This window comes from Drosophila novamexicana, unplaced genomic scaffold, assembly GCF_003285875.2.
Source record: "Drosophila novamexicana strain 15010-1031.04,08,12 unplaced genomic scaffold, DnovRS2.1 tig00000068-arrow-arrow-pilon, whole genome shotgun sequence".
NCBI classification, from domain to species: Eukaryota; Metazoa; Arthropoda; class Insecta; order Diptera; family Drosophilidae; genus Drosophila; species Drosophila novamexicana.
Genome location: NW_020824770.1, coordinates 561,418 through 579,985, shown reverse-complemented (window position 1 = coordinate 579,985; position 18,568 = coordinate 561,418). Strand labels below are relative to the sequence as shown.

The window sequence follows — 18,568 nt, the reverse complement described above, 5'->3', positions numbered from 1 at the left end:
TATTATTGTGTACCATAACAATAAACGTATTAATTACACGCGTTTGATGACACTTACCAACAGGAATTAAATCAGCGCAAGTGTATAATTTTTTTCACCAACACCCTTTCATTCGTGAACATTTAAAAAACATTTTACTTTTTTGTAAATAAAATATGTATTGCTTTGTGTTTCGGTTCGGCTGCTGTATGAGCAATTGATTTGGCTAAAGGTTTGTTTCCTGGGAAAAAAACAAAGTGTAGTTCTTGGCTTGAACCGGTTCGTTTAATTAAAACATCGCAAGTGCTTATAATTATTCAACACCCTTTCCTTCTGTGCTCTTAAAGAAAACATTTTATTTTGATGTGAGTAATATGTGTTTCGGTTTGGGTTTAAGTACAGCTGATGTATGAGCAATTGATTGGGCTAAAGGTTTGCTTCCTGGGAAAAAAAACAAAGTGTAGTTCTTGGCTTGAACCGGTTCGGTTAATTATAACAGCGCAAGCATAGCATATGTCCCTTAGTCCCTTTGTTTCGTGTACTCCTAATGAAAACCATTCATTTTTTCGTAAGGAATATGTATTTTGGTTTGGTTCAAGGTTCGTTTCCTTGCAAAAAGCTAGTTGAAGCTCCGATCTTGAACCGGATCGGTTAAGAACAGGCTTGCTGCCTTGATTAAACCTGCCGATGTTTCAGCTAAATAAGCTTCTAAGCTATAACCCCATACACTGATATAGTTGGAATAAAATGAGTTTGGTTTTAATATTGATTGGCAAGCATAGTTTTAAATATTTATTTCGCTTCTATAAACTATTGTTACGCATAAGTGAATTATTTAGAGTTTAAACAGCGTGAATGGAACGCAAATAAATATTTGTCTATTCAAGCCCCAATAATGCAAGCTGCTTATCCGATTAGCCCCAAATTGCTGGAAATTTAAATTAGCATATGTTTAATTCACGATAACATTCCCAATATTCCCCGAATAAAAACTCTATTATTTGCTTTGGCTTTACAATATATTTATTTTGATATACGTTAACATGAAATTTTACTTGGTTGGAATATATCTATAGTTTATGTAATACTTCTTTTTGTTTTTTTTGTTCGTTTTAGTTATTTTTCCTTTTGTTTGTTTTTTTGTTAGGTTTTTTTTTTTTTTTTTTGAGTATAGATTGAAGACAAATTGTTGATATATGCGAAATGTAAATAGAAATTGTATTCAATGCCAAATTAAAGGCATTGTTAATTCAATAAAATCTATTCCAAGGACCAAATTCGTCATGTGCGAAACCTTCCCGATTCGGTCCGTGCTTGTCCTTGCCGCAACCATGTTTTCCATGCTTGCCATGCTTGCCGTGCTTTCCGTGCTTTCCATGTTTGTCGTGCCTGCCGTGTTTCTCGTGATTGCCGTGCTTGCGATGTCCAGATTTCGAAGTATCGCGTGTAGGACTCACCGGACGCTCAGCTGATTTGCCATCCTTGCAAGGGGAGCGCGAGCGTGAGCGGCTGGGGCGACCGCAGGGCGGTGGGCCAAAAGCTGGAGGTCCAGGTGGGCCAGCTGTTGGGCCAAAATGAGGACCATGGTGTGGCCAATGATGTGGCCCATGATGCCGTCCATGATGAGGCCCATGATGAGGCCCATGATGAGGCCCATGATGAGGATGATGTTGTCTTCCATGGTGTGGGCCATGATGCGGGCCATGATGTGGTCCGTGATGCGGACCATGATGCGGACCGTGATGTGGCCAATGATAGGGGCCACGATGGTGACCGTGTCCATGTCGAAGACCCCGTTCCTTGTCACTGCCAGAGCTGGTGCTGGAGCCAGAGCTGGAGCTGGAACTTGGGCTAGAGCTGGAGCTCGAACTGGAGCTAGAGCGATTCACTCGACGCTCATGGTGACGACCCTTGTGGCCATGTCCGTGTCCGTGTCCGGATCGCTGGTGTCCAATGCTGTGATGTCCACCACCTCTGCCGTGCGAAACCGAACGCGACCTAGATCTCGATCGGTTTCTCGGCCATGCCGTGCTCGTCTCCAGGGCCCACGGCAGGCCGCCGTTCCGAAAAAACTGCTGGTGTTCCCACACTGGCCAGGGGCACCCACCGAAGCCTCCACGCGCCATAAAATGATGTGGTCCAAAGTGATGCGGTCCAAAGTGATGCGGTCCAAAGTGATGCGGTCCAAAGTGATGCGGTCCGAAGTGATGGGGACCAAGGCCATGCCTATGCCCATGATGTCCATGCCGGCGCCAGCGGTCATCGGAGCGGCTGTGCGAACGAGATCTGGAACGATCTCTGCGGCCATGATGATGTCCATGGCGTCCAGCCCATTTGCGGCCCCAGCCATGGCAGCCATGGTGGCCAAAGTTATGCTCCGAGCCGGAACCCGAGCTACTCGACGAGCTGGACGAGGAGCTGGATGAGCTCGAGGAGCTTGACGTGGAGCTGACGCTGTTAGAGCGCGTACGTGGCTGCTCATTCTGCTCCATGTTCTCATTGGGCTGCTGAACCTGCTGCTCCTTTTGCTGCTTCTTGGCCTTCTTGTTCTGCTTCTTCTGCTGCTTCTTCAGCTTCTTGGCCTCCTTGACCTGAGCTCTTTGGTCCTTGGCACGCTCAGCGGCCAGCTGATCCATGGCCTGCTGCAGCATGCGCTGCGCCTTATACGCCTTCTTGATGGCCTTCTTGATTAGCTTGCCGCTCTTCTGCACTGGCGCTTGCGAGGATTGGGGCTGCTCTGCCACATCCTCGAAGTCAATGTCGCAATCTACGACCTCAGTCGGCTCGTCCAGCAGCGTCTCATTGCGTTTAGCTAACTCTGCCATTGTTAAAAATTTTCCGCTGCCTTTATTCTTTCAAATTGTGTTAAAATTATAAACAATATTCAATTGTAATTTTTTCTGCGATGTTATTGTATTTTATGCCCTTTCTCTCGTTGGCTCTCTCTCTCTCTCTCTTTGGCTGCTCCACAAAGCTCCAAGCTTCTAACTGATGTTGACGCTCGCCGGCCGGCAACTTTTATACGTGCCGTTCAACGTTTGTAAACGTTTAACGCTGGCAGCGACGCAACGCCAGCGAGAGAGAGAGAGGGAGATAAAAAGATAAATATAAATATAGACAGAGAGAGTGCGAGAGCGAGAGAGCACGAGAGCGGGCACGCTTGACTGACATTGGAGCAGTGGGGAGCCAGTTAATGCGTCGCAGCAAAAACCTGAGAGCTGCAGCCGATAAAAATAGCCCGCTCCACACACACGCACAATACTTATACATACACATACATGCACACGCATGCACGCACACACGCCTACTTATATATACCCTACATATATATGTATATAGGCACATTTTGGTTTGCTTTGTTGTCAATTTCACAACATGGTGAAATATATTCATCTGGTCTGGAGCGATACAATGAATCAGCAATGGGAAATGGTTTCCTATTCTGATGAAATCACCTTCAAACGTTTCTTAAATCTAGAATATTCCCTTCTAAAGTAAAGTACATAGAACTCAAATGGATCCAGGCTTTGCCCCAATTTGCATAGCATGCATAATTCACTTGAAATGACCCGATCAACGTAATGCTCCACAGCTCAGAATGTTAAGCTGTTCATGCATTAGTCGAACTGGTTCATAGTCATGTGTATACAGTTAAACTGGTTCATAATCATGTGTATATATCATCTGCTAATCAACATAATGCTCCACAGCCCAGCAAATACTTAGTATATGGGGCTATTCATGCATAAGTCAATTTTGGATTATATTCATTCCATTCACAGTCATCTGAAATTGAAGTCGAGGTTTTGTTCTATTCATTACTTGATTTGACAGAATTTTAACTGCGTGTTTAGGCTTAACTTCACTTAGTTTTTTTAGGTATATAGCCATCACTAGATCTTCATTTCAAAAATAAAAAAATAAAAAATAAAAAAAATAGCATAAGCTGCAAAGTATCCAAACGTTTAGGCTATATAGAAATTGAAGACTTCAATCATTTAAGTCTAAGGTCACACTGTTTATTTGTATTTTTGTTCCCAACAGTAGTTCAATACAACTTTATATTTCACACAAGAGCTTCACTTTATAATTAAAACAAAATAAAAAAAAAAAGCATAAGCTGCAACGTTGAGGTTGAGGTTTTATAGAAATTAAAGACTTGAATTATATACGATTATGGTCACACTGGCTAAATATTTCTAGCCATATAATTATCGAACACTAAAACTTCATATATTTCAGAAGAAGAATTGACACTATGTAGACTTTGAAGACCTCAAACATCTAATTTAAATTTGCACTATTTATTTTTGTGTTCCCAACAGTGACACAATGCAACCTAATACTTCTCTTGGTTGCTTTAGGCACATAAATATTATATATTATAAACAATTATAAGCAATTTGATCATGCTTTAAATAAGGCTACATTTTGAGGTTATATTGGGCTCCTTTCAACAGACACACATTCAAAGGGTATACACAATTGAACTATTAAAAAAAATATATATATATATCGAAAGATCTCTCTTCCTTTTTTCCGCTGGTCTTAATGGGGCCACGTATTGTACTTTTGGTACATGGTGCAGTGGTACATTGTATTCATTTATATTTTCATAAGGCAACTTCACATTTCGACAACTGACAACTCAGCCATATTTGATTTAAGCACAGTAAGTGGAAGTATGTGCTATATGATTTTAACTTAAGGTTTTCAGCATATCTTTATTTTGCATAATTTAATTAATAGCACAATTTCTTGAAGTACTACAAGACTTTTTTCATTTGGGGTCCACTTAATTGTATGTACATCAGCTTCGGCACACGGTAGCTAAGTGACTGAATAACAAGACACAAGCACAATCTCTCCAGAATGCGCAAAAGTTCGATTGCTACTCATATATATTATATGTATATACACACTCATACATATGCATGATCAGCTCATTTGATTTGCTTTGAGTAACCGGTTGTTAAAGTCACAGACGCATGGGCTGGGTTCAGGGGTTAGGTTCAGGTTCAGGCACTGGGAAACACACATTGAATAGATCATTGCATCTATTCGAACAGTACGGGTATATGCTGTGCATATTATAAAGTACTTGCAAATACATGTATGTCATCATTGTATATGTATTTATGTAGGTATATTATGCAACCACTGCGCACTAGTTTCTTCTCTGTTTTCCATTTCATCACATCGTATTTTAAATATAACAACAACAATCAGAATTGAACTGTGGCGGGCGGACAACATTCCACAAACGTTTGCCTCGGTTCAGCTGGCGTCACTTAATGAAATCCCCCTGAAGCGGACTGAGGCCCAAAAGCCCCATAAGCTGACGGCGTCAAAGCGTGTGCAAAGAAAGAGAGAAAGAGAGAGAGAGACAGAGAGAGGGCGAACAAAGCGGAGAGCGCGTGAGAGACAGAGAAATAGAGAGTATGCATGTGTTAAAAGCGCGGCGATATTCACTTGAAAAGGTTTCCAAAAAGCTTTGACTGTGTAATTGTGTGTGAATGTATATATATATATATATATAGTATAAAGCCTCGAAGCACATAACTATCCGCAGTAGTGGACGCGAAAGTCAGACAACCGCCTTAACTGAGATTATGCTAAAGCTTTATAAACTATTCATATTATATTTTATATTTTATTCAATTTAATTATTATTTCAAATAATAGAGAAATACAATGTTTTACATAAAGATTCTTATTGTCATTCCATATTGAAATACACAAAATATGGATCACATTCTTATACAATAATTTAAAAATAGATATATGTACATATAAGACAGTCCACTGTACTGACTTTTTTGTTCGGCACAGTATCTTCATATATGTATGTTTGTATGTGTATGTATTTAAGAGATTCTTAAAGCAGTAAATAAGTTATATGCCGCATATGACCTTCAGATTGGGCAGGTTCTGAAGGTTGCGACAATAGCGCTGCCAGCCGTTCCAATGGCGAAAGCCCTCGGAAGCTTGAATGCGCTTCGCGCAGGCGGCTCCTTCGCGAAGATTCTCATCGAGCAGCTCTTAAATTCAAACAAACATTAGTTGACCACGCGGGAGAACCAAGAAAGCGAGGTTTCCAACTCACCTTCACACTTGACATTGCAAACGCCGCCGCGTCTCGCCTCCTGGCAGTAGCGACCGTTGATCTGAAACAAGCCATAGCTGCGGGATCCGTTTGCATTGGTTGTCACCTTGGCGGTGTCCAGATCGCTCTCATGCTCCAGCAGGCATATCCCTGTGTATATAAGAGCGCAGTGTTAAGAGTCCATTCACTCGCAACTCTCCCCCGCCCCGCTACTCACAACTGGAAAGCAGGCTGCGCTCAAAGCCGTGCTGTTCCAGCAGCTTCCGTGCCAGCTCGCAGCGCATATAGCGCTTGCCCAGCACCAGAGAACCCGAGCTCACCCACAAGCTCACATAGAACAATGCAAGCGCCGCCGATCTCATCTTGCGACTGCCAGCCCACTGTTTGAGCTTGAACTTGGACTCGAGTCTGGGATCTCTGCCACCGCTGCTGCTGCTGCTGCTGCTGCTCTAGACAACTGATTGCTGATAAGCTTCATTTGCGTTGTTTTCAACGAATATGTAATAGAACCAATTGCTGGCGGGTTAATGGGGGCTGAAGTTGCCAGCTTCGATGCAATACTTGCCGGCCACGGGCCTACTTCAATGCACTTCCATTTGTCGAGGGTATTGTGAGTTTGTGCAAATACACGTTCAACCCCAATCGGTCCATCTTAATGGATGTGCCGTCCCACAATGGCACTCCCCAGCCTCAGAAGGGTATTTAAGTTTCGACTTGCTGCATACTTCCATTTTTTCTCTTGCTTATTAATCAACTAATTACTTCCGCATTCGTAATAAAGGTATACGTTGAGGTATTCGAATCAAGAGCTGCCGATGGCTAAACTAGCTTCCCAGTTCAAATGCCGCTCAAGCCGGCAACAAGAAAACGCGCATAAGTGCAAAAAAAAAATTTAACAGAAATATAGAAAACAGTTTTGATAAACGTGGCTAGCCCTGGGCGTGTCAGTATTTGAATACCCTGTAGAGAGCATTGGCTAAAAAGGGTATTTCGCTGATGTGTGCAATAGGCAAAGGGTGACATCTGCGAACCCAGCCGACTAAAGACTTAATATTACTTATGATATTAATATATGTAAATATCTTATTGATCCATAACTGATTTAAAACAGCTTCATAGACATATCTCGGGGTTAAGGTAAGTATATATACACATATAAAATATTCCTTTTGATATACGGATTGGACTTAAAGTTACAACATATACAGGAATGCATTTGCCACCATCCAAGATTAAAGACACAAGATGCACACTTGCTCCGCTTCACTGGGTATCTCTTTGTCGGCAACTACGACAAGAACATGCCTCGGATACTATTACTACTGGAGCTGGATATTCCAAGTTTGGTAAGTACAGTTCAGTATTTATTTATAGAGATATACAACATATTTCGCTTTGGGTACACTCTGCCAACGAATCTAACCTAAAAAGAAAGCAAAGCACCCTGCTCTTAATTGTTCTTATAAATCCTCCAGTACTTTGAAAAATCAAAGCAGAAATGTAAAGCTTACGAACGACATGAAAACTTATAGCAAATGAATATGTCGGAAGTGAAATATAATATCTTATAGCAACATATTTGTGGTGTTATAATATGATATGTGGTCTCTGATATTATTTGCTGCATTAAATAAGTGTATCGCATCGTGGGCTTAGAATATAGCGAAAATATAAATGACATTGATATAGAGAATTATTATGGATTTTCTTTAGATATCATATCATATAAAGATACTATTGTTAAGATAAAAACGGCTGGCAGCTTTTGAAATCTTAAAGCTTTTGTAAAAACGCTAAACTTAAAAGTTAAAGTGTTTGGCGTGACTTTTAAAGATTGTTTTTAAAGAATCTTTCACAATTGTATGCTTATGCATCGATAGCTTTTTACCTTTTTCTCACTGAACGAAGCTTAACCACTTGACGAAAAGATACACTTGACGAATATAATAAAGTATAGACACAAACCGAAATCAAGGACCCATCCAAGTCACGCACCCTGCCCCCAACTGTTCACAATAATTAAAAGCTTTGCAAAGTTTTGCTATTCCGTCAGCAGTTATTAAATTGGCAGCTACCGACTTTTGAATACACTGTATCTGGGAAAAAAACTAGTTTATTACGTTGGCGGAAAAGTTAATTATTTAGGTCTTATCATAAACTAATTTTGTAGCCTTGTCGTAATTAAGTGCGAGTTACTTTCATCTAAGTTTTGAGACCGGGATCAGTAGAAGTAAAAGTGATGGTCAGACGAAAATCTCTACAACAAATATACTGCTTATCTATTCGAAAATAGAGTATAATTAGAGAGTGGAAAAGAAGCTCTGGGCATTTTTCGAAGTTATAAGGTTTATCTACTGTAGTTAAGCGCGCCAAGCAATATGTAAAATATTAACCAAATAGATAGAGATTTCGAATGCTATTGTTGAGGAATACAAAATTAGACAACTCAAAATCCACAGCAATGTGCATTACATTGAAAATAGGTTTATAAAAGGGTTAAGTGTGCTAATCCACTCAGTTCCGTGCAGAAACAAATTTTTTTTTTATCAAAGCAAAAACATGCTTAGTTTATTTTTCGATAGTTTTCCACATTTGCATAATATCTATGACTCAAAAGTCTTGCACAGGCTTTTTGACATAAAATTAGTTTGAAAGATATACATATTTTCGGACCCAATAATGTCATTGAAGGAACATTAGAGTACGTATCTTACAACGTGATAAGGCCGGGTGTGGAAATATTTTTCTTTTCAATACTGCATGTTATTATATATCATATTGAATTTATAAAATATTATATTTATTGATAAATGTAGAGGGATTTTGTGACCTTTTTATACCCTGAACCCATTAAAAATGGGTATAAGGGTATATTGTATTTGTTCAAAATCCAAATGTATGTAACAGGCAGAAGGAAGCACCTCCGACCCCATAAAGTACATATATTCTTGATCAGCATCAACAGCCGAGTCGATATAGCCATGTCCGTCTGTCCGCCTGTCCGTCTGACCGTCAGTCCGTCAGTCTGTTTCTATGCGAACTAGTCCCTCAGTTTTAAAGCTATCTTAATGAAACTTTGCAGAAGTCCCTCTTTCTGTTGCACGCAGTACATATGTCAAAACCCGCTGGATCGGACTACGATATCATATAGCTGCCATAGGAACGATCGGTTTAAAGTTAAGTTCTTGTATGAAAAAAACATTTTGTTTGTTGACCAAACTCGGAATTTATTAATTTAACTAAGCTCCTCATATATATGCAAAATCCTATTAAGATCGGACTACTATATCATATATCTGCCATAGATCAGTCGAAAACTAGGTTTTTTATTAAAAACCTTTTTTGATTATCAAGATATCTTGTCCAAGCTCTGCATTAACTATTTTCCCTGTGCTTCTTAGATACGGGCAAAGCACTATACGCATTATGAAAAGGTTGGGTCTGCAAGGGTATTAGATCTTCGACGTGCCGAAGATAGCCTTTCTTTTTCGTTTTTCGATTTCCTTTTATTTAAAATATTCGTTAAAATTTATTTTTGACCATTTTGTTTTTTAATAGCAAAAATATACTAAGAACTAATAAGAGAACTGACACAGTATGCCCTCACTCAACTCAGCCCTCGATACATGCAGCTCAACAACACGCACCCGAATCCTGGCCATTGTAGGCCCTGTTGGTGCAACTTGGAAACAGTAAATTCAGTAAAGGCAATTTTCTTGGAAAATCCTATGCTTAAGTTTGTTTTTTCCACTTTCCTTTTGTTATTTTGTTCATTTATCATTTTCGAAAAGGATTACTTTACTATTTCCACATATTTTTTAATGGAATTTACATATGATGGAATTTATATATTATATAGTAAATTTAAATTTTTAAAATATAGATTTATTCGATTTTCTTTGATTTATTTTTGAAGAAAATTCACGTTTTTGGAATGCAAGTGAATAAGCTAATGGAAAATAGTACTTCGGTTGTCAAGAATCATGTTCCTTGTGAAAAAATCGTTTGTTTCTAATGATCGTGATCTTGATCAAGCTTTGCTCTGTTCTCGCTACATATTAACCGAAGCTTCTCAACATATGAACTAGTAGTCCATCAACATAAATCATTTATTACAAGAGGACGAAGAAATCGAATAACAAGTATTTATTACGAAAATTTGCCTGTCTATCAAGATAGATTGAAATTTATAAAAATATGTATAATTGAATATCTATATAGCTTTCCTATTCTCCTAAAATATCTGCAAAACCTTATCGAATCGGAGTATTAAATTATAAAGGCCCATAACCAAATAATAATGTATTAAAAATTTTCCTTAAACGCCCATAACCAAATAATAATGTATTAAAAATTTTCCTTAAACGCAATTATTTGCAAGGGCACTAAATCTTCAGCTAATAACCGTTCTTTCTTGATAAGAATTCAAGTTTTCCTAGAATCTGGCATGATTTCTTTTCGAACAATAACCCCTGAGCGAATGTTCGCCTCTGCATATTTACAATCATACTGTTTTTCGAAGATGCATTATTTACATAAGAACATTTAATCGATTTTCAGGGATGCAAAGCACACTTTCAATATAGCCTATAGTCTCTAGCATCTGGGTGAAATTATATATTTAATATATATTTGAGGCGACCTCGGAGTTGTCCTCATATATCGTACTGCTTGTATATATTCTGTAATTCTGAGTTTTAGTAGCTTGTAGAAAACTTGTTATCTCTTCTTTTTTAAGTCAAAAATTCAAATCGGGCAGATCGAAGTTCTATATACATATATAAGAAAGCAAGAAATTAAAAAAACATTTCTACAGATTTTGTGATTAAAAATCGACCATAATGCTGCTATTTTGGATAAGTCTGGAATATAGGTTTTTTCCTGAGCAAATTTCTTTAATTAATAATTTTTATAAATATTCTTGAAATGGATCGCCCTGACTAGACATGAACTGCATCATCTGTGAACGCAACGAGTTCCGTTGCAATCCGAGCTTCATAGTCAGCAGCCCTGAAAGCACGCGTAGCACCTGCTGCTGCTGTTGCTGGTGAAGTAACACACATTCAAACTCATGCACACACACACACACACACACACACATGTATAAATATATGTAGCTACCCCCTGTGGCAAGTTGCAACCGCCGTTTCGGACTTAATATCGATCCTTAGGCAGGCGCATGCGCAGTTGCAGTCACAGTCGCCATCAAGCTGGAGTCCGAGGTCGAACCCGCTAGCGAGTTCAAAGTACCGAGTCCGGTTCCGAGTCCGCGAACCGTGAACCGAGTCCAACAAAGGCGACGAGTTATTCGATGAGTCAACGCCACTCGCAGTCGTTTGTGAGCGTTCGCAGCGCTAGGTACTCATCAAGTTTCCTGGCGCATTCGAAGCATAACTGTGACTGAACAGCGCAAGGTTGTCAACCTGCTTCAGAAATAGAGAGACAGAGAGCGTCAGAGTGGGGGAGCAAGGAACAGAGACGGAGAGAGGGTTTGAGAGAGCACAAGCTGTAGTTCTATACCACACAGAGAGTGTGGCGAAATTCCAAACATTTTTTTTCCGTTTCTAGTGTCGGCATTAAAATTGTTGTTGTATTTGAAAATGTTTTTTTTTTTCGAGTGCGTGTTGAAATCAATGAAAGAGAAACACAGAAACAAAGTGCAATAAAGAAAAAAAATACACAAAGAAAATTAATAAACTAAGCGAAGTGAAAAAACAAATTTTCCAATTTCTTGTGCTGTCTTCGATTATAAATTTATTTTTTTGTTGTGTCCTTTGCGCAATGCGAGAAAGCAAGGAGAGAGAAAGAGTAGTCAGTGTGTGAGTGTGTGTGTGTGTGTGTTTGTGCGTGCGCAGTTGTTTCAGATGAAACGAGTACGAGCTAGACAAAGAGAGAGAGAGAGAGAGAGAAAGAGAGAGAGAGAGTGAACAAATGTGGGATGTGTTGGCGGGGTGTGAACCTGCGTAAGCCTGAACACTGTAACCAAAACTGGCTGCAGCTGTTTTCTATAAGCTTCCACGAACTCCGAGTGCCCGCCCAGAAGTCTTTTTGGTGGCAAATAGCATGCCAAGCTGCCTCCGAGTTCAGTACAGCCTAGTACTAGGGAATACCAATGACTCTGATATTGGGTTTTACCCATGTCTAAACGTAAATATAGATACATTCCAAGCGAGTTATGTTTAGAATTGAGTCGAATCTATTTCAATTCGAATTGTGACTATAGCTGTAGAGCTTCAGCAGGGCCTACACAGAGTTATGTCCAGCTACGAGTAACGAGTACAGACAATAGCGAGTAGCGAGAACTAAGAGCAGGATGTACGGAAGGAAGGGAGGGGGGTGGGGGGGGGGGGTGTTGTGTGTTTATGGCTTATCCAAAGGCAAACGCTCAAACGTATTTTTGTGCTCCGTGACGTGCGACGCTCTCTCTCCCTCCCTCTGACTCACTCACTCGCTCACTCACTCACTCTCTCTCCTTCTCTCTGTCTCTCTCATATCCTCTGCTCGCTGCCTTGCTCACATCAGTTTCTACTACGTTCTACAACCAAATACTACTACGCACACACACACAGAAACACTCTCACACACACACACGCGATATTTCGTTGCATAGTTTTTGGGGACATCGCAAAGAATCAGGAGCAACAACAAGAACAGAACGCCAGCAAATTTGATCGTCTTGTGTCTTTTGTTTTATTGCTATTGCCCTTTATTATTATTATCATCATTATTCTCATTCGCAATCGTTCTGCTGGCTTTCGTTGTTGTCCAGTTGCAGTTGCAGTTGCAGCCAAAGCAAAAGCAAAGTGCTTAAAACAAACAGACCGAAGCAGACACATAGTGTAATCGAAGTAAGAGAACCAAACGATATAAAGAAGAAACAAACACACAAATAAAGAAACGTGCAAAGGGCAAACGAGAAACCGTTCGACGAAGAGCTAAAGCCAAAAGTGCTAAAAATAAAAAAAATGTGCGCCTCGCTGCGTCGTAATTTGTTGCTGCGGAGCCTTTGGGCCGCCGTCGTGCTTATTGGCACAGTGCAGGTGAGTCATGCAACACCAAAAAATCCTAACACACACACACACGTACAAACAGACACACACACACAAGCACACATAGTCCTAGCTGCTAGCTGCTCTAAGCGAGCCGCAAAAATGTGCCAGCCAAAAAGAGACTAAGTTCTCGCCGCTTGTCCTTACACACACACACACACACACACACACACACACACACACACACACACACACATACACTCACACACACACGCACACACAAACACACACACACATACACTCACTCACAGACGCACAGCGTTGCGCGAGTGTGCGCAAATATTGGCTTAATTGAACCGTTTTTTTCTGCTGTTCATTTTTGTTTTTTTTTTCCCCCCCTCACTGTTTTTGGGGTTTTTGTTTTGGCAGCCCCCGCGCCGCCAGCCGCCCCCAGCGCAGGGAACACTTACACAACACTCACCCGAGCAATTTGCATATGAAAGCAGCACCTTGTGGGCAGCAGGGAAAGGGCCCAGCTGCCCAGCAAAAACATTATAGGGCTGAGAAAACCCATTAACTAATGATAGCTATTTAAGTTTTAATCCTGCCAACTAAATGATAGTCTGGAGAATGAATACATATCCTGGCTGTGCCGCTCCGGTTCATGGTTCAAACAAAAAGTCCAAGTCCTAAGCTTCAGTTCGTGGTACTGGTCTTAGACGTTTGTGAAGCCAGGTTTGGTTCCAAAGCCTGACTCGTCAATATAAATACAATTTTCAAGAGAACTATTTATTAAATCACAAATTAAATGGTTTTTTCTTAAATTATTAATGCATTATTTACATTTATTATCATTGCTTATAGCAAAAATTTAATTGAAAATATTATTTGTTTCGATTTAGGCTGAGATTTGATTTAAGGTTCGGCTCCTGTTTAATAGCAAATTGGGATTTCAGCTCTGTTAATTAATTTAATAATCCGATATGGATTTATTGAATCAATACACACACCCAAACACACACGCAAGGTTTTGGCAGTATTGTAAAACGTAAGATTGTGTTCAGCTTCACCTTTTGCCGTTACCCTGACCACAAGCGGCTTACAGAGGGGGCTCAATCAGGAGGCATAGAGACGCCATAGATGCCATTCAACTCGTTTAAGGAAGCACTCAATTCATCGATATCTCAGGGTACTGTGTGTGGCCAGGATAAATATTCAATGTGAAAATGTTATTCAAATGAATTCAAAAAACAATTTGCCTGAGTCCTGGGTTAGGGCCAGCTGCGAGCTGCCACCTATTGACGTGTTTTGCCATGGCAATTTCTGCCATACTTAAACAATTTGCACAGAAAGGATATCACATGATAGCTCTGGAGACACGCACACACATCGTTGAGAGCTTGCAGTTTAAGGCAAAAGCAGAAACAACAAAAAATATAAACCAAAACCTATCAAATTCATATACACACACGCACAGACACATACACACACAGTGGCGTACATTCGAAGAGCTATTATACGAGCAGGCGCCAAATGGGTGGTTTTTCCGGGGCCTGTTGGAGGGAGGGCAGACGGGCAACACTAAGCTGATTTATAAGTTGGCCAGCTGCTGCTTCCGATTCTGGGTCTATGTTCAGGTGCTTTTAGTACGGCTCTCGTTCTGTCCCTCTCACTCTGTCTGTCTTTCCTTTTCAGGCTCGTTGCTTTGTATGCAGCTTGCAATTTGTATTGCCCTGGACCCCAATGAATGTCCCTCTTCTATATATATATATATATGTATATATATATACATATATGTGTGTGTGTGTTGCCTGATACTTTAATGCCGCTATTCATATCGGTCTTTGTTCCTAGCAATTTATGAGTGACCCAGGGCACACGGCTGCCTCTGGCTGTCACAGTCACAGTTGGCAACCACTTGCAACGGCAGTTTCAGTTACACTTCTGTACCCATATTTACCTCAAGTAACACCACCATCAGCACCACCGCCGCCCTCAACCCAAACCCCCCACCACCACCCGTCACAGGGCTCGACAGCAAGCCGTCAACATTGCCGTGCACGTTATCAGACCCAACGCATCGCTCGCCACCGTTTTTATACTCTTGTCGAGGGTATTATGATAATGTCAAATAATGGGTAACTTATAGAAGAAGATATCTACGAGCCTATAAAGCATATATATATATTCTTGATCAGTATCAATAGCAGAGTAGATATACCCATTTCCTTCTGTCTGTCCGTCTGTTAACGTCAGAGAACTTTGCATAGATTTGTCTTTCTGTTGCAACCACTAAATCTAAAAGGAATTTTGCCGAAACGCTTAACTTTACCAGATATCCGCCATTGGAATAATCGGCCAAAATTATGTTCTTGCGGGAAACACTTTTTGGTTTTGAAAGATATCTTAACCAAATTCTGAATGTAAGAGCTTTACTAGCTTCTCCTAGTCTAGTAATCTATTAATCTCCGGATATCTTTACCAAACTCAACAAATGGGAGCTTTGCTATTCCCCCAGCATATCTGCAAAGCCGTATCAAATCGGTCCATTATATCATATGACTGCTAAAGAAATTATTGCTTGGGTAGCAAGCTTTCATATAATAGCATTTCATAAAGGGTATCTTAGCTGCGGTCTGTCAGCCATTCCGGTTTTATTGTTGCTGTTGTTGTTGCTGTTGCTGTTGTCGGTGGTTGCTTACGTACATTTCTTTTTTTCTTATACAACTTGCATTGCGGGGGGCTTTGCGTATTTTCCAGTTTTTTTCCTGCCCTTCTTTTGTGTCCTTTTTTTATATTTCGCTTCAAAGGACTCGTCGCACGCGTGTCTGACTCATGCGTCATGCAGACAGTCACGAAGCGGGCAGACACAATCTGCCATATGTCCAGGCGACAACCCAACAACCCAACAGCCCAACAACCCGACAACCGTCAGTCGATATCAGCCTGGATCCTGTTTCTGGTACAACCCATACAAAGTCTAGTCGCATATGTAAGCCCTTCTAGTTACGAGCGTATCAAGCCTGGTAATGTTTGCGGGAGGGGCAATGTGGGGGCGTTGGCCATTTGATTGTCGGGACAACAACTGCAAACTGGCAACTGGCAGGCAGCTAGTTGCCAATTCGCAGCCCGCTCAGCTTAAGCAACCCCTATGCCATGTTTACAGTAATTCAGCTAAACTTAGTTCGGGGTTGGGGGGACGATGTGCTAGGGTCGCGTCCACTAAACCTGCCTGATGCCTGCAGCCTTTAACTTGCAACTCTTTTACTATGCACAAGTCCACAAACATGAATCATAAAGCTTCGTATGAGTTTTAGATTGTGCAAAACCACATCGAGTGGGTGCTGGCGGGTTAAGTATGAATTGAGCACCACTCTTGCACTAGTTCTGCCCTACTACCCCTTGTATGTACAGTGGGCGGCATATTTATTTAAACGAACTCTTCCTTAGAATATTGACATTTGCTTAGGACAGCTTGAAATAAAGTGAATATTAACAATGTACGCTATTAATATTGCTTTTAAATGAATTTAAATAATTACGCGTCCACTGTAGTTTCATGAATCTGATTTTCCTTATCCACGAACCCACTGATTCAAGCATTACTTTGGCACTAGTTCTTCAGCATTACCTTGTGTAATTAGCATGTACACTTTATCAGTTTTGTATTAGCAATTGGCAGTAAAGATCAAGACCATAAGGCTTTAAAAAATTGTGGCTCAAACCAAATCCCCGCCTTGTGGCTAGTCTAGTTTTGCTTATCCACGAAACCACTGATTTCGGCACCACTTTGTCATTGACCTATGCATGTGTGTGATGTTGAGAAGCATCTAGAAGATAATTAGCTTTTCGTTTTGGAGTTTTGAAGCCTAGCACTTGTAGCTTATGTGCTTCAGGGTTGTCAACCTGAGTGGACGCAACCACTAAGTGCTCAATTTGAGTTTCCCGCTAATCGAATAGGTACAATTTACCAGGGCAATAAGGACTTGGCTTTGTGCGTGGTTTATGTGTTGGGCGTTGCCTGCAATTTGTTGTTGTTGTTGTTATTATCGATAGCCTTAGCTCTCTCTTTCACTCGCTCTCCCTCTGGCTTTCTCTCTCTCTCTCTCTCGCATTGGTCGCATTTAATCATGGCTGGCCGGAGGTTTGCATTTATTGCATGCATTTAGTCACTCGCATAGCAAATGCAGCGTACCCGCCTTTGGTTCAGTGTGACGCCTCTTATGACTGTTGTATGCACCCTTAGCAGCACCCCCTGCCCCCTGCCACCCGCTGCCCATTTCCCACTTGGCCGCTTCAATTCCATCCGTATACGTTAGCATTTATCAGGCTTGGTAATGCCAAACAACTTGGTCAGCGTTGTCGTTTGCTGCCTCACTGACGATTGTCCTCGTCCACATTGACAGCCAGTTCGTCGTTCCCATTATTGTTGTTGTTGTCGTTGTTGTAGTCGTTTGCTGTACGTGCACATTCATTAGTTGTGGTGTCACAGTCCACACATCCACATCCACACCCACATCCACAAAACCCCCCACACACACCCCGCACACAAATGGACTGTGCACTGACCCCACTTCCTTTCAATTTCCCATGCCAGAGCTGGAATCCTTTTGCGTTTTCTTGCTGCTTTTGCTGGCTTCAGCCTTGCCTTCAGCATTGTTTGCTGTGTCCTTCAGCCACATTTCGAATCCTTAACTCGACTCGTTTCGTTTCGTTTCGTTTCGATTCGTTTGGTTTGGTTTTGAATTCGTTGCGCTATTTGGTTCGCTTTATTTGTCTTCTTATTTTTCTTTCACATTTCTGCTGTCACTTGCTTGTGTGCAGCTTTGCTTTTTATGTTAGTCCTGACTATGTCCTGTCTACGTCCTAGCTACCCACTGCCGTCTGCCTCCTGACTCTTCTGACCGGCTGCTCGTGGCTTGCCGCCAGCCTGTGTGCCAGTCCCCTTTATCATATCTGCACCCATATCCAGTTACAAAGCGTTTCCGCCTCAACGATTTTTTCGATTATGCATTTTGCTCATTTCAACGTTGACAAAGGCGCAACCCCCGCTTGCCATTTATAGCCCCCATCCGATCCCATGCTGCCACAGCGCCAACCAAGCGCGATGGCTTTGTTTTAGGCTAATGTCGCTGCCTTCTGCACCACCGCTGATAGCCGAAGCCAAGCCCTAAGCCGCAATCACTGCCGGAGCCTCTGGCTCAGATTGAGTTGGAGCTGAAGCCAAAGTCTGGCCTAAGGCATAGCCTATTGAAATAGGGTTAAGTGACTTGTCTGCACTAAAAGGAAAGCATGACACGTCGAAGATTAAATACCCTTACGAATATAGACAAAAAATGCTTTTATAGTAAAGCTTTAGTTTTCTTGTAGGCATAGGAGCCATATAATATTATAGACCGATCTGATAAGATGTTGCAGATATGTTTGGCTCATAGTAATTCCCTCGATTGCCGAGCTTGGTCAAAATATATTGAGTAGCAGAACACTCTGCCTT

At 41.1% G+C, this 18,568-nt stretch overlaps 3 protein-coding genes across 11 annotated transcripts in view; 1 reads left to right on the top strand and 2 right to left on the bottom strand.

Annotated features, from left to right (window-relative positions):
• Positions 1–1,114: 1,114 nt before the first annotated feature.
• Positions 1,115–5,240, bottom strand: LOC115771341 (hornerin). The gene has a single exon (XM_030717012.1). It carries the CDS (start codon positions 2,802–2,804, stop codon positions 1,230–1,232), a length of 1,575 nt encoding a protein of 524 aa, XP_030572872.1. The 5' UTR covers positions 2,805–5,240; the 3' UTR covers positions 1,115–1,229.
• A 413-nt stretch (positions 5,241–5,653) lies between these two features.
• LOC115771334 (lysozyme) lies at positions 5,654–6,519 on the bottom strand. Its single transcript, XM_030717000.1, has 3 exons — positions 6,303–6,519; positions 6,086–6,235; positions 5,654–6,020 (listed from the first exon to the last, which is right to left on the bottom strand). Exons 1-3 carry the CDS (start codon positions 6,445–6,447, stop codon positions 5,875–5,877), a joined length of 441 nt encoding a protein of 146 aa, XP_030572860.1. The 5' UTR covers positions 6,448–6,519; the 3' UTR covers positions 5,654–5,874.
• A 4,910-nt stretch (positions 6,520–11,429) lies between these two features.
• Positions 11,430–18,568, top strand: part of LOC115771357 (amyloid-beta-like protein) — a 57,554-nt gene continuing 50,415 nt past the window's right edge. For 8 of the 9 annotated variants that reach the window (XM_030717039.1, XM_030717037.1, XM_030717033.1 and 5 more), the window contains exons 1-2: positions 11,430–11,499; positions 12,855–13,125. In XM_030717039.1, the coding sequence (XP_030572899.1) occupies positions 13,051–13,125 (75 nt within the window). In that variant the 5' untranslated portion in view covers positions 11,430–11,499; positions 12,855–13,050. The remainder of the gene's footprint in view (positions 11,500–12,854; positions 13,126–18,568) is intronic. The other variant, XM_030717031.1, reaches the window with a different exon arrangement.

Coding starts and splice junctions, on each gene's coding strand:
- LOC115771341 (XM_030717012.1), bottom strand. CDS start 2,804: ATGGCAGAGTTAGCTAAACGCAATGAGACGCTGCTGGACGAGCCGACT.
- LOC115771334 (XM_030717000.1), bottom strand. CDS start 6,447: ATGAGATCGGCGGCGCTTGCATTGTTCTATGTGAGCTTGTGGGTGAGC. Junction 6,236..6,302: donor GCGCAGCCTGCTTTCCAGTT/GTGAGTAGCGGG, acceptor TTATATACACAG/GGATATGCCTGCTGGAGCAT. Junction 6,021..6,085: donor TTGCAATGTCAAGTGTGAAG/GTGAGTTGGAAA, acceptor TTTGAATTTAAG/AGCTGCTCGATGAGAATCTT.